Source organism: Lissotriton vulgaris, chromosome 12 (assembly GCF_964263255.1).
Source record: "Lissotriton vulgaris chromosome 12, aLisVul1.2, whole genome shotgun sequence".
Lineage (NCBI taxonomy): Eukaryota > Metazoa > Chordata > Amphibia > Caudata > Salamandridae > Lissotriton > Lissotriton vulgaris.
In genome coordinates, this window is record NC_141700.1 from 23,944,316 (window position 1) to 23,960,797 (window position 16,482).

Sequence of the window (16,482 nt, forward strand, 5' to 3'; positions counted from 1 at the left end):
GTGTACTCTTTGTAACCACTTAATTTCCTCTTGGAATAATGGTGAACTTCTGTCCCCAATCCATGATGGCCACCTGAATTTATTCTGAGCAACTACTGCCACAAGTGTTTATCTAGGGAGCACAATTTCAGGCAGCAATCTTGTAGAGAAGACAGCCTTTCTCCATTGCTAGCCTTTCACACAATTCCTATAATGTTACAGATTTGTGATGTCACTTCCTGGATTTGAAGATGCGCTTCTTTTTCAGGCCAGCCATTGCAGATGACTTTTACGCCTTGTCATACCTGTACTATGGAGCTATCGGAACAATAACCACCATCATTGTTGGAGTACTGGTCAGCTACTTAACAGGTAAAACCAGCAGATGAGCTGTGAACAAAGAAAGAGTGAGCAAATTCTCTAAAAAAGTAAGACTAGAGGATGAGAATTATTACGACAACAATGTTACACTTCTAACTGCTTACCATGAATTGCCCAAGCTGGCAGATTTTCTCTATATCATAAATTTGCAAATTTTGCAAAGCCTTGAACCTGATCTGCAGGTTGTGTGTATGTATGGTGTGAGCCACGACCTTTTGATTTTACTAAAATTAAATATAAATACTATGTTTACAGGCATTTTCAGGCCGCCTCTTCACCCACTGGTCAGTTTTTGCATCAGTCACATAGTTCTTCGCCCCACTACAGCATATAGCATAGGGCAATGGGTCAGCTTCACATCAGCCATTGGCTGACCTTACAGTGAATGATAGCAATCTGCTCTTTCTCAAACAGTGCGTCCTCACACAAAGTAGTTCCATTCAGTGCCAACGTCTACTATGCCATTCTGAGCTTTTTGAGACCCAAAAATATTTTTGCATTTAACCGTTTTTTTATTTTTATATTATTGAGGGTCCAGCAGCTCCCTCAACATTAACATTTTACAAAAACCATGTAATAACAAAATATGCATTGACCAAGCCAAAATGGCTGAAAGTCAAAGCCAGACCTATTGACTTTGCCAAAGTTTGGGAAATGAGAGGAGAGATTTGCTGCAATTCACTGCCAGCTAGTGGAATTATGCAAACCTGCAATTTGGTATTCAAATAACATTTTGAGGCAGTGTCTTGCCACACACACCTTCATGACAAAAATGCTTCCATATTTGCACAAATACAGGTGTGGGAAACATTAGACGTTAATGCAAGGGGTGAAGCACATATAGAGATGAAGCGCAGGTCTTATGTAGAGATTATATGTGCTTATTGATCCCACAGGGGAGTCAGGAGTGTTAACCTATTCATTTCATGTACCAAGAAGCAAGAATCCTGGTCTAGATAGACCCAAATGAACTGGCCTACAAGCGGGACCACCTCTGCCGCCCCATGTGTGGTCTCCTGACACATTTACTGATGGAGTGGGAAACTCTGGTTTTATTTTTCGAAGATACACCCTTAAAACAAGAGGTTTTATTTTTTTTTAAATATCAGCACCCTCACTTGCTTGGGAGTTTTCTCTTAGTGCATGGTAGACATTTTGGGATTTGGGAACCTGCCATCAGTAGGGCTGGCGGCCTGAGACCATGTTCATCACCACCTGCTCGCCACTGAGGATGTGCCAACTATTGGAAAAACTAGAATTCCCCGTGTGAAGGGCAGAGTGGACGAGGTTGGCCGTCGTCTCACAGCAAATGTTTGACACCTGTCCCGTTACTGCCAAGCTCAAAAAGAATACTGCAGTGGTAAATGTCACACTCTGGCAGGAATATATGGCAGCCCGCTGAACTCATTATTGTGTCATAATGTGAATGGTCTATTGTGTGTCCAGGTCCAACCAAGAGGCATGAGATTGCTCCCGGGCTGCTGTGGTGGGACCTCAAGAAGCCAGAAGCGTCTGATCCATCTCCGAAGAAGAACAAAGCTTCGGAGGAGAACATCAATTCAGTAAGCCATAGGTTCAGGGGGTGTCTGGGGCAAAGGGGACCTTGCAGTGGGAGGTGGGCTCATGGAACTGGGGGGAAAGGCTAACGGAGAATTGAAATGAGCGAGGGATTAATAGGGAGCAGAGAGAGCTAAGTTCAATTTAGGAGTGCAAATGTCTTTGTGACCTGAGCCCATGCATTCCTTGCATGTCTACTGTCATTACACCACTCCCAGTCCATGCAGGCATGACACGTGAAAGTGCTTGCAGTAGGCTTTTGCAAGACTAGTCAACCCTGGCCATGCATCCTTTGAATCATGATCTTTCTCTCCATCCTATCCACAGGACGGCGCTGCCTCAATGTTCCTGCTGACCAGCGTGAAGGAGCCAGATGTGGTCAATTCTTTAACCGTGAACGGCAAAAGCGAAAGTGCTGCGGATAATGGGGGCCCCCAGGAGAGGGGCATGGATTGGACCTCCAGGCCCACACAGAAAGACGTCAGTGTCCACCTGCCCAAGGAATCCAATGTGTAGGGCTGGTCAAGCCCTAACCCCGGAACCTAGGAGAGTACAAACCCTTCTGCGAAGCCGTCACTAGAAACTCTGAAAGGAACGCTCCTGCTGTTGTTTTGAATTGCGTGCTTTGGAGTTCAAGGGCAGGGGGCTGATGACTAATCGCAATGAATATCTTCTGTACATACAATGTAGTAAAAAGGATATCCTTCTTCCTAGAGAAAGGGATTTCTGATCTAAGATCATCCTTAAAGACATGGCCCCATGGCCCTAAAGTTTATTGTTAAATCTACTTGTTTAAGAAAAAAATCAAACTGTTCATTGGGGGTCCAAGGACACTTGATGCCAAGCTAAATGTAGTCTTGGAAGAAAACCTCCTCGACGATCATGTTTGTGGGTGTTAGAAGGCCACGTTCAGGGAATCCCGTCCATCTGTAAGCCACTTTGCTGCTCACGTACACCTGGTTTATGACAAAAACAGAGTCTAAGGCACTTAAAAGAAGGTTCTCATAATTCTGATGCACCTGGAATGATCAACTCTGCAGCATACAGTTAATTTCGAGGTTCAATGTTTTTGGGGCATTACTAAAGAAATTGGTGTGTATTTTTGCACTACTTTCCGCATGATTTTCCCATATTTGCAAAGTTATTGCACCAGGTTTTACTGCTGAAATGCGTCCACATTTTTTGTAACATTTCAGGAGTAAACTCCTGCTTCCCCTCGAATCTGTATTACCGAAGGCCTAATAATGAAGGACTACGTCTGTAAAAACAGTAATTACTACAGCAATATTTTTGTTTGTTCTAATTTTATGAGGACCACAAATGTGATGATGTCCCTACAGCTTGTAGGTGCCTTGCCCAGTTTTGTTGTGGGCTTTTGAGGCTGCAGGCAGCTCCGAGCTCCCACTGAACATGCAATCACTTGTGATCTAAAAAGATTCTTCAGGACCCTTTGTCTCCAGATAATCTTGCAGGGAAATCTTTTTTTACTTATATTGATCAAGTGGCCCTGATAAATCCAATACATGGGCACGTTGGCCATGTCACTCATACACCACTACCTAGGGCTTACTGAGAGACAGGTAGCTGAATATAGGAATAAAATCAATGCCTGGTACCTGAGAACATCACAAGATCAGGACTACCAGTCGATCTTTCGACAAATGAAGAACTTTAGGTACATCATCAACAGAATCAACTAATAATAATAATAATAATAATAATAATAATAAGGGAGCTTATAAAGCGCCTTGTTACGCCAGATGGCGTGTCCCCGTGCTATAGTGAGTAGCCGAGTGAGACCCCCCCAATCCTGCAAATAACAGCGCACTCACCTATTTTCGGAACAGGTACGTTTTGAGCCCTGATCTAAAACTGCCCTCCGATGACTCCAGCCGGAGCTCAACGGGAAGTTCATTCCACTTCCTGGCTGCCAGAAGCCTGAAAGACCTTCCACCCATCCGATCCCTCTTCACTCTTGGAACGAGTACCAGACCCACTCCACTAGATCTAAGGGACCGTGCGTGCTTGTATAGGGTAATGAGATTTAGAAGATCTCTGGGGCCCCAGCCTTGGACAATGCGGTGGCACATACAAAGTGCTTTGAACAAAATTCTCTTCCTGACAGGAAGCTAGTGAAGAGTGTCCAATGCTCTTTTAGACTCAGTCCGCCTCGGCCGTCTTAGCACAAACCGTGCAGCAGCATTTTGCATCACCTGCAGCCGGTTCAAACTTTTAACCGTAGCACCCAGATATAAAATGTTGACATAATCCAGGCGTGACGTAACAAGTGTGTGCACTAGTGTCTTCCTGGCCTCAATCCGTAGGAGATCCATGGTTTTTCGCATGCTTATAAGGACACCAAAACACGTCCCCACCACGCGTCTGACCTGGGATTCAAAAGTTAGGTTGGAGTCTACCCACACTCCCAAGTTCTTTGCCAGGGGACTTGGTGTCGGAGCAGGACCCAAATCCGATGGCCAACATACCGATGACCAAAAAGAAGGGCCCCCACCCACCACAATCACCTCCGTCTTGCTGCCATTCAGCTTCAGGCAGTGGTCCGCCATCCAAGTGGCAAGCTCCTGCATACATGCTCTGAAGTTGGATGCTTCAACACCCGGCGCCCGTGATAGTGAAATGACCAGCTGTGTGTCAGCTGCATATGACACAATCCTGACTCCAAAGCCCTCCACTAACCCAGCCACCGGGATACATATAAATTAAATTACTTTGTCACCGGGCCTCTGCCAGGGACATTTCTGGAACTTGGTGCCCTTTACTTTGTCACCAGACCCCTGTCAGAGACATTTCTGGAGCTTGGTGCCCTTTCCTTAGACACTGGACCTCTGCCAGTGGCATTTTTGGAGATTGGTGCCCTTTCCTTAGTTATCGGACCTCTGCCTGTGACATTTCTGGAGCTTGGTGCCCTGTGCATGTACACCAGACCTCTGCCAGTGACATTTCTGGAGCTTGGTGCCCTGTGCATGTACACCAGACCTCTGCGAGTGACATTTCTGGAGCGTGGTGCCCTTTCCTCAGTCACCAGACCTCTGGCAGTGACATTTCTTTTGCTTGGTGCCCTTTGTTTAGTCACCAGACCTCTGGCAGTGACATTTCTGAAGCTTAGTGCCCTTTGTTTAGTCACCAGACCTCTGCCAGTGACATTTCTGGAGCTTGGTGCCCTTTGTTTAGTCACCAGACCTCTGCCAGTGACATTTCTGGAGCTTGGTGCCCTTTACTTTGTCACCAGCCCTCTGCCAGTGACATTTCTGAAGCTTGGTGTCCTTTACTTTGTCACCAGCCCACTGCCAGTGACATTTCTGAAGCTTGGGGTCTTTTGCATTGTCACCAGACCTCTGAATGTGACGTTCTGGAGCTCAGAACATGGCCTTTAATGATCCTGCAAGCAACATAATTGATGCACTCAGCACAGAAGGTGGACCTGGGACAGGATTTAGTACAGTCTTGAAACCACAAACTGACCTGCTGTCCTGTCCTACGTCAATAAAAACTGATGCACAGTCGTGAGTCAGAGTACATCCTTTTATGATAAAGAATCAAGAAAAGGGTATGTGAGGTTGAGTAGGAATCTGACCTTGACATCTGAAAAAGAGGGTCTCTCGGATTGGGGCAGAAGGCATTGCCAATTTTGGCCTGATAAGTGAAGGGTCAGTAATGTGACCTTCAATTCTGATTCATAATTTATTTTTGGAGCCACTTAGCTACAAAATACTATATATGTTTAAAAAACCTACAAAAATGTGCAATGGGACAGAGATAATATGTAGGCACATGTTGGCTATTATGCGAGAAGTGTACTATACTAGGTTGATTAGCTTTGAACACTCATTCTATTTGGAGAGGTGCTAAACCAACATGATGGAAAAAAACATTTAATTAATGTTAAAAGTTAATTGTTTTTTACACAGCTAAATAGGTCTATATTTTCCATTGTCTGCCATACCTTATGAAAAAAAATAGATGTTTACCAGCAGAATAAAAAACTAACAAGAGCTACAATTTTATATCTGGGCAATAAAAATCTTGAGGCTGGGAGTCCAAGAACAGTTGTCACAGTTCCATCCAACACCCTCGATGACGATTATTCCACTGGTGATGAGCCAACCCTTAAATGAAGGAGCCAGAATATCTATTGCAACCTCATCTTTTTGGAAGTGAACAAACATATGCAACCGTTGGTCCAGTATACAACATTATCCCCCTTAAAAACAAACCCGCTTCTTTCAATATTCTGGGGACAGGAGTTAGAGATGTGATCGAGTATTAATAAAAGGCTGTTGTAAATCTTTCATAGTAACCAATACCTGATGGTAAAAGGCACTGAGTATAGCAAACAAAAATATATACTTAAGAGTCTTTTCCTTCAAACTTGTTTTGTATCGAACTGTGCTTAAATAGTTATTACTTCCCATAAGCAAAGATGTGAAGGAGGACAGTGTTTAAGACAGTATTCGTAAAAAGCTTGCATAATGTCGTATAGTTTCCTTGTTTAGAACACCCTAGTCCAACCCCATAGCACTTTGCCTTTCCTGAGATAAACAGATATATAGGTAGAAAAGTAAAGAACATATTAAGGGGCTAAATACTAGATGGCTGGAATCCGGATCGGTATTCGCCTCCTAGCCCCTAGAACTTCCAATACCAGGGACATCACCACCTTCGGGGATTGGGAGAGAACCACAAGAGCCAAATTTAATTCCAGAGGATCCACTGATATATGTAGAATTATCGGGGGCATTGGGACTACTGCCCCTAATCCCCCTCATTAATTCATCATTTTCACCAAATAGCCAGGTGAAGCACAACATATCTGTGGCCTTCCTGCTGTCATGTAGTTCCCACTAATCCGTAGGATGTGCACGTTTGTGGACAACATAAACTTTGTTTGAGGGGCCTAGACTAATTTCATGCACCCCTCAATAGTATATGTTGGCCCAGAGACCCGCTAGCTCAGTGCCTCCATAAGCCCCTCTAACCTAAACAGGGAGCGTATGGTTTCTGGAAACCACTGAATATGATAACCCTGACCCCTCAGGGATCGTGGAAACAGATCTGGAACCATTTTGCTCAGTCACTCGTGCACTCTTGTTCTCAGAGTAGTATACAGAGAATACACAATGGGACGTACATTAATATATTAATTGAACCGATGTTATAATTGTATAGTATACATGTGCTGCGATAATCAGTAGACAGTAGCATGTGAAAATGATTACAGGCAACAAAAGAGTAAATAGCAGGTACAATTCCACATGGTGCTAAAACAGTGTATATATGCAGACAAATAAAACAAAATAGTAATCATGTGTACTCCTGCTATGCATTCCCTACTCTAGGTGCGTCTAGGTTGTGTGTGAGTGTGTATAGCCAAGAATCCCCTCACAGGATGATCCAACCCCCATTACCTTACGGTACAGAATGTAGGACCCCGTCTTGGGCATGAGCTGGACACCTCTCATGGAGGTGTTAGGCAGCTGCTTGGTGAAGCCTCAGCAGGCACGGACTCGCAATGTCAGCAGAAGTGTCTTCTCTTGCTAAATGCTTATTTATTTACAATAAAAAGCATCCTTGTGATGTATATGCAGATTAGCATTGTTATGGATATGTAGATAGACCTGACACCCCATGGATGAGCAGTGTGCGTAAAGGCCTTGTACTCAGTGTTCGAGGATAGAAATACATTTGTACAGTGTGCGTAAAGGCCTAGTACTGTGTTCGAGACATCATGATAATGTTGTGCAAAGCCAGATGTATAAGCAAAGCAGTTTCAGAGAAACTAATCTATCATTGTCATTCACACAAATATGTGCAAAAGGTCACTGTAAAATGTTATTGTGCAGAAAGAGGACAATGTAAGAAAATGTGCAGCATTGATACACAGGCCTAACCCGGGCACATAACAGTGGGATTGTAATTTTAATGGGTTAATGTGTTTCCAGCCCCACAGCAATTACAGGGGCACTTACTCTGGTAAACCAGTTTGAGGGCAGCAGCACTCTGTTTAATTGTTATGCCTGTTGCCGAGTTCTAGTGTGTAAATGACAAGCAATTAATGAAACTACGACTGTGAAGAGAAGAACTGATCAGGGGGCCTGACATGTTTACCATTTAAAGGCAGTGCAAAGGACCAAACTGAAAACTCCAATGGTGTCAGTTCTCTTTCAAGAGGGCACAGGTACACAATACAACAAAATAGGGTTTGTCACAGTCAAACAGTTTGGCTTGCACTACACATATGGCACATAGTGATGCCGTTATTCCATACATGTGAAATTGTAAGGTGGCAAATTACTGTAGACGCGTCCTCTGCAACATAATGTAAACAATGGCACAGTATAACCATATGCAATGTCACATGGACCTATGTTATACTAATGTCATCATTGCTAGCATTGGAGTACAAAGCCATCAGCAGGCCGATGCAAAAATTGAAGGTGCTACAGGTAGTAAAAAGGGTAACAACTGTTTGACCCTAAAAGGTAATCCACACTCAACAAGCAAAGGTCGCAAGAGTAAGTTGCACAGACAGGAGATGGTTCATAGATCTTACAACTTCAGGTCGCTCCCTGGCTACTTTGGATTTTTAGGTATCTTCTTCTGGCAACAACTCTAAAATCAGCCATTCCAAAATGAAAGGAGACTGAATGCACCCAGCACTGGTTGGTTCAACCTCCCCAGCCATACTCTGGTACTCTATACACTGGAAATGGAAGGAGCGCCTGTTTCAAAAACAATAAATCAAATGTTGAAATCCATGTAGTTTTCTTTTCTTCTTTATTATTCAATAATACAAAGAAAAAATGTTCAAGTACTCCATATTCAAATTCCAACAAAGTTCGTTTTACTTTATGATTCCATCAATATGGTAATTTTCCCATTCAAATCATTGATTCAATACTCAAACAACTTATTGTTAAGCGCAGCCTACGCGTTTCGTCCTCCTCAGGACATCATCAGGGCTCATAAAATTATAATTTTCAAAGTTGAAAGCTGCTCATCCTTATTCATAGCCTATTCGATGCCAATTACACAATCCTGTCTGGCCCAATCTTAAATCCTCAAAAATGTAAATCTTTTCTTTCCAAATTGCGTAATGCAAATCACCAATTCCGGATTGTCACGGATTCCAATGGTTCCAAAACTGATTGTTCCCCTCTTCAAACTCCGAAAATAGTAATCCCGTGTACCATAGCCCCAAATATATCTTCCAATCCTATTCCTGTCTCGCCCTTCCAGTTCCGGTCGTCATCCTTCAGCGGTGCGTGATAAAACTGCTGCTGCGGCCGTGTCTTGCATAAATACAGAAAGGGACTTTCAAATTTCTTCAATAAAACGAGCCCAAAATGGATGGTTGAGAAGCTTGTGACTGGCAAACTCCGGCCACACTTTTCTTCCAGCAGCCCCGAGCAGCTTCCCTCACTGGCGGCCCCAGGACTCAAGCCGGGAGAAATCCGGCCAGAGGGACCGCTGGCGCTTTAAAGGGCGCAGAGCGGACTGGATCTATGGTGGACCGAGCACCAGCACAACTCTTGAAGGAAAGTACTCCTTCCTTACAGCCTTTAGGAAGACATTGCCTTGTCCCAATCAAAAGAAGTGTAGCTACATGATCAGAAGCATTCTGCCGGAACCACCGCCAAGCTCCAGAAGAGACTCCAGCGGATCCAGAACACCTCAGCCAGACTCATCCTCGACATCCCACGACACAGCCACATCTCCGGACATCTGAGAGACCTGCATTGGCTCCCCGTCAACAAAAGAATCACCTTCCGTCTCCTCACCCACGCACACAAAGCCCTACACGATCAAGGCCCGACCTACCTCAACAACCGCATCAACTTCTACGCTCCCAAACGCCATCTCTGATCAGCCAGTCACGCCCTCGCCGCCGTCCCCCGCATCCGAAGAACGACGACAGGAGGAAGGTCCTTCTCCTACCTGGCCGCCAAGACCTGGAACTCCCTCCCGACCGACCTGCGCCTGACCCAAGACCACCTCTCCTTCAGGAAGAAGCTCAAGACCTGGCTGTTCGAGCAGTAGCAGCACCTCCCCCCCCAAGCGCCTTGAGACCCTCCGGGTAAGTAGTGCACTCTACAAATGTCTTTGATTGATTGATTGATTGATTGATTGGTTTCAAAAACAAAACTTCCTTCGCCCAGGGATCCTTATGGCCACAGGGACAGGATTGATAAACGTGGCGGTGGTTTTTATTCCAGAGTGGTTTGCAAAAGATGTCCCGCCCTGGGTTTCTCCACTCCAGGAAAGTCCCCTCATTTGCTTTAAATCATGTGGTTCAAGCGGGTGCTAGTAACAGGCGAATGCTGGAACAGCTCGGGCCTTTCATTCGCTGGTGGCAACCTAAAGTGCACCGACTTCTACCAACCATCTGATCTCACATGAAATCCAGGCAGGCCCCTCTAGCAGGACACTTCCCTATCCTCTCGAGTGTAGTGCTTGTAAAATGTGTGCAGTTTCAGCGTGGAAAACACATTACTGTTTGCCTGGGAAAGAGTGCACAAACACACTCTTTTTCCACAGGAGCTTTACATGAAAGTCCTTGCTGGCTGAGTTCTGGGTCCTTTTCTAGCTCTCCTATACCACATAAATGCTGTATCCTTGAAGCCAGTAGAAGGAAAACACCACACCAAGACCAATGTGTATCTTAAGAGGCCTTTGTGGACATTTCAACTGAATGTGGTGTTATTCGCTGCAGCTGGACTTGGGCTGGGCGAACGCTTGTCCTCATCCATGACCTGTTTGCCTGCTGGAAAAGCTCCTCTGTGAACCAGAAGCGCCCCTTAAAATGAGAAGATCCTTATGAGCCCCATCGGATAACAAGTCCTCCTGCCGCGCCACTTGCCACAGAGGGAGCCACCCAGAGAGGACAGGCATCGAAGCTGCCATAGAGCTGAGTACAGAAACATACAAGCCGGCTGTATGCCAGTCTATCCGCCATTGATCATAGAGCCAGCTAGACTGGAGCAGCATACAAGGCAAGCTGAGTGGTATCTAGCTACCACTGATCATAGAGCCAGCCAGACAACAGAAACAAACAAGCTGACTGGTATCACAGTACAGGTCCAGTAGACAAACACACAGCATAAACCGAGCAGTATGCCTGCGTAACAGTGGAGAGTTCTACATGCTGCTTGCTTGGACAATGACTGTAAGTGCTGGTAACTAACTCCAGCGGGCATGCGATCATCCTTTCTCCCAGCTGTGTTGTGAGAGTCATGGGATTCTTCAGACCCCTTTGAAACGCAGCCTATAGATGGTTTATTCCAAAATGTGTGGTAGAGTTCACACTCACTAAGTGGGATGGAAAACGTGGGACCTCAAAAAGGAAGAAGGGCGGCCAAAGAAGCATATCTAGGAATCCTTTCCAAAAGCAATAGCCAACGTATTTAAGGGCTTTCCTTAAAATATATGAACTAAACTCCGGTGTTTCACACAGCATGCCACCTGACTACTATTACAAATTGCAAAGAAATGCTTAAAAGAAGCTTGACCTATTGGCGCTGCCAGTGCTAGCTAGCAAATTAACAACGCGAGAGAGTACATGAATCTTTCTTGTATGATTACTTACAATCTTTTACAAAAGGGTTGGCATAAAAAGACACTGAATATAAAAATATAAAAGGCAATATAATCTGTGCCATAAAATCATGCAATACAATTTTTTTAGAAAATTTGAGGTATCGTAGCATTTATCGCCAAGGAAGATTGCCGGCCACCCTTTGAGGTGGTGTCGAACGTGATTTATATAGATAGTACAGGGTGAGACGACACTACTCAAGGCCAGAGCCATGGGGTATGCGGGCGTTCAGTATTGCGGCCTGCAACCATGCATGGGGTTAAGTTATACAGGGCGAGTGTCATAGGTAGTGTGGCAGATAAAAAGCAATACTCTGCCCGTCTGAATAAAAATCTGATATTAGAATCGCCAAGTGTATGCTCTGCGAAGTGTTGGTCCATTTGGCGCATGAAAGTGCAGGGAGGCTCGCCAAGAGATTCTGTGGGGTGCTAGATGGAGAGTCAGAACCATATGTGGGCTCCTAGAGGGGCACGTCCTTCATGCACGCTAGTGGGCGCCATAAAAATCAACGCAGCGCAGGGCATGGATGAGGTTGTTATGGCCAGTTCGTATGGGAAGCTCCCCCAGTCGGTAGTACTGGGACTCTTGCTGAACAGCAGCTTGTAAGTTGCGGGCATTTGTCTCCGGTACTTGGGTTGTTCTTAAGATCCCTGCTTCTTCTGCGTAGAACAATGATGTTGTTGTGAACAATTAAAATGGAAAATATTTCAGTTCTAAGAAACGAGTCTGTGATTTCAATATTACTAAGGTCTGTGGAAGGGGGACGTGTCTTCGGAGGGTCTCATTCACCACTTTGCTCTGTAGTCTCTTAATCTGTTAGACCCACTTATGTTCTGATACTCATAAAGCTTCCTAAAATCCCGCATTCGTATTTCTCACATGCCATCTGCTTCCTCTCCATCACCATCGTTTCACTCTTTCTGCCCAAACTTCATTTCATCTTCACCATCCTCTCACACCGCCTTCCACTCACTTGTAAGCACTGTATTTTCTTTGCATTTTGCACTGTCAATATTTAAACAGCTGCAAATACACCTCCTTCCTGCATTTTCAAATATAATAGTGATTATAATTAGCACATGTGTGATCATTACTCTGCAGAGAGGCCAAGGATTGGATGAGCATGAAGACTGAACATCGTAATTACTAATTGACAGGCCATGTGAGAAGCTTTCACTGCTTCGACTCCAACTCCCAAACAACATAAATACATCTATCAAAAGCAATTTTTTTTAGAGAATGGAAAATGAAGTAAGATGCGCGAAAGGTAAGCAGGGCGTGCTTTACTGACAAGCATTACCATAAGGGTATTGCCTGTGTAGGTAAGGCCATTACAGGTAGAGCCCTGTTTCAAAGTTGTTTTTTAATTACTGCCTGGTCTGAGGTCTGCAAGAACCACCCCACTTAAAGTCCTGCTTCAAACTGAATATGTCTGACAGCCCAATGGCTACAGAAAGGAAGCACTGGGACAGCTACAACTGCTTAGGGACCAATGCCCGCTTGAATCTTAATTGATTACGTAGAACGGTTAGAAAGAAAATATATCAGCCATTCATCCGATATGTCGCGTGATCATGGGCAAGTAGTCAAATAAGGTCAGCAATGTACACTCCATACATGAGGATGAAATGGGAGGCTGAGACTGGGCACAGAGGATGCAAGCCCATCCAGGCTCGCTCACACATCTCATCAAACACGCAAAAGGCAACAACCAACTGGCGAGCCCCTTCAGGGAGAACCTGGTCTTTGGTCACTTATGGTCAAGGAGGTTCTGGCTTGGCAGTGCGGGATGGACTGTTCCTATTGGAGCAGGGCAAAGACTCATTTGCATATTACTGGGTCTGAAATGAGGTGGCATGGTGGGCAACGAAAAGATAGGGTGGAATGCTACCTCGAGTGATTGCCAGGGGTTAGTCACCTACTATGTGTTTTAGGATAGGTTTTTACCACAGCTGGAAATTACCATTACCCCAGGATGAGGTATCTAACACGTGTAGTTCATGCCACCAACTCACTTTATAGCATGAAAATTAGGTAGAGCTGCAGAATCAGTTTCAAACTCATCAAAGCCTTAGTTTTATTGTTATTCTTTCCCTGTGCCTCCCACCGTGATACATTTCTGCAAGTTTGACAGTCTGGAATCAATCAGGGGAAAGCAGTGTGGGTGTGATAATTACCACATAAAATCAATACTTTGCATAGGGACCAGAATTTAGCCCTGAACTTCTTTAAGGGCCAAAAAAGAAGAGAAGTCCCCACTTATAAAATTGAAAAAATGGATGCTAGCCCAAGAAGTCAAGGCAACCCATGGTCTTAATCTTGTAACGTGAACTTAATGTGGAGTCTTTCTATCGCATGGCGGGGCAGATAATGGAAGAAAAACCCCTCCGAGGTGGGATCTGTGATAAAGACTCCATCGACTGCAGATCAGCCTGGTTAACGAGCATTCACGGCTCTTAAATTAGCGCAGTAGCATTGCAGCTTGTGGCAATTCCCCAATCTTACTCAAGAGGGTTTGGATGTGGTATCCAGGCAACCCCGTGCGTCTTGCAGCAGCACTTCAATGTAGTGGAGCTGTTGAAGAGCCAAGGGTGTTCTTCCAGGGCGCCTTCAAGCAAAGATCCGGAGAGCTCAAATGGAAGGAAAGAGCCCTCAGAGTGGGCAGTCAAGAGAAACACTCTGCGTTGATCATAATGGCGCTGGTGGCTCAACACTGCGACAAAGAATAGTGAGAGCTATTCACTTCTGCCCTCTGGAGAGTATACAGCAGCCGGAGGTGGGAAGTTTGAGCTAAAAGCCGCCTCTCATCCTGGTTCACTATCCACAGGTCCTTGACAAGGGTTGGGGAAGCATAGCCAGTTAAATTACAGGGGTTGAAGCTTAATCATCTCACGAGGAGCCTGAACGAAATGTGCATAAAGGGAGATTATTTGAGCAGGCGGCCTCAAACACAGACCATTTCAAGTGGCCTTGTGCGGTGGGAGTCAGCAGCAACACAGTCCCTTCAGAAACAGCCAGTTATTAAATTCAGTGATCAAGGAAGCCAATAAAATTAGCCAAGCCCAAAATCCTTCATTCTCTGCTTTCTCCTGAAAGATTTGACGTCTTTATATAATTTATCCAACCAACAATGAACGTTTTTTGTGCTGCAAGATGATCACATAGTCACAGGCCGGAGCCGGGCTCCACCAAGGTATTCTCTGCTACCCCTTCATCTGAATAGATCTTTACGCACTGCTATGAGTCTAGAAAATAAAGTGCCACGCATTTCTGCCACGGCCACATGTTGAGCATTTAGAACTATACCCTGGCAATATCCCGATCCTAAGGTAACACGTGCTCTTCCTGTCGCGGTGATCGCTAATATACTAGACTGCGATCCCCTGACTTCGCATCCTCTCTCATGCAACAAATAATATGAGCTATGAAGGCTATCACAAAACAAAAAACGGATTGCTTTTATCTGGGCTTGTTTTGCCTTAATTGTGCCCATTTCTGGAGCCCTCACGACGAGCAGTGGGATCATTTCTGAAAAGCAGTTCAGTAGATGCATTCCCAGTTCTGGAGGCCTGTGACTGAAGACAGGAGATCGAAACTGGAGACTTATGGCGCTTCCTGGATACCTCTTCAGAAGTATTATGACCAATTCTGCCGCGCTCCTCAGAAGCAGGGGACAGCTCCAACCCCTTTTCTGAAGCATTAATGGCAATTTCAGGAGAGTTCTTGAGTTGTATTTCTGAAGACCTCTTCTACAACATTATGGCCAACTCTAGAAACCTTCCGTAGTAACCCCCCCTGCCCCCCCTTGTATTCTTTTCTTGAGGATTAAGACCATTTCTACAGACATACTAGGACTTCTTTCGAAGAAATATACCCATTTTCATTGACTTCTTCTAGTGTAGTAACTCGCGGGTGAAGTCTTTGTTTGAATACAAGGTTTATTTCAATGAAATGAGGCTTACAGTTCATAATCTGTGGGATGATCCAACCGTAAAACTAGAAAACAACACCTATAGAATAAAGTATCCATGCAACAGCAAATCACAGAATTGCTGCCACAAAGTACATGCATACTAAAGTCTGGAACAGATAAGGGAAACAAAACTGATTAAAAGTAAGGACAATTCAAAAAATGCAGAAAGACGAGGGCTAGTGGCTTCATGTGTGCATGAAACACGCCAACAATCAACATCCACTGTCATAATCAATGGTGTTGCAATGGTGCTTATTGTTATTAAACACTAGTCTGTTGGTCGATCATGAGGCAACTATCACCACATCCTTGTCCATGCCACAGAAGCCATGGGCCATCATCTACCCACAAGCAGTCCCTGAGGCAAGGCGCAAACACATGTGATGTGAAAGACACCAGGGGCACTAAAGTACAACATGACCCAGCAAGCACTTGTGACCTCCTATAAACCATGCCAGTGGTAGGAGACACATGCTTTCCATTACACATGCAAAGGAAGGCACACATGAGTGCCTCGTGAAAATGTCAAGACTGGTTCACTCACTCGTTTACACCCTGGAGTGTCACTCGAGCTGCCGAAAGGTGGATCTAAACGTATAATATTCAAACACGGATTCATAGAGTCGGAATTTGTAAATTCTCATACATGCACTTGCACCTGCTTGTATGTAAAACCCAGCTACTTTATTGGTTTTTCCATCTGAGCACGTCTGTATCAGGAGAGGGGAACCTGGAAAGGCTTGCCATGAAAACTCTTGTGAGCCCCCACTAGAGCAGAACTTGAGGGCATTGGTTTGGATTGGCCTTTAGCAGCTTGTAAGGGCTCCGAAAACGACCCCGACAAAAGCAAGTGACTTCCATGGTAAGAATCATAATAGAACATTTCTATATTAAAGATGGCATGGAGAAGGGATTTCTACAAAGGTGAAAATGTCTTCCTTATGGTAAGGAAAATAAAAGTAACTTCTCCTTCTCGAAG

General features: G+C 44.8%; 1 protein-coding gene across 1 annotated transcript in view; it reads left to right on the top strand.

The window, feature by feature from the left end:
- SLC5A5 (solute carrier family 5 member 5) overlaps positions 1-8,643 on the top strand; it is a 103,348-nt gene extending 94,705 nt beyond the window's left edge. The window contains exons 14-16 of the mRNA XM_086946802.1: positions 248-351; positions 1,807-1,922; positions 2,245-8,643. Of these exons, the coding sequence (XP_086802928.1) occupies positions 248-351; positions 1,807-1,922; positions 2,245-2,433 (409 nt within the window). The 3' untranslated portion in view covers positions 2,434-8,643. The remainder of the gene's footprint in view (positions 1-247; positions 352-1,806; positions 1,923-2,244) is intronic.
- The last annotated feature ends 7,839 nt before the right edge of the window (positions 8,644-16,482 follow it).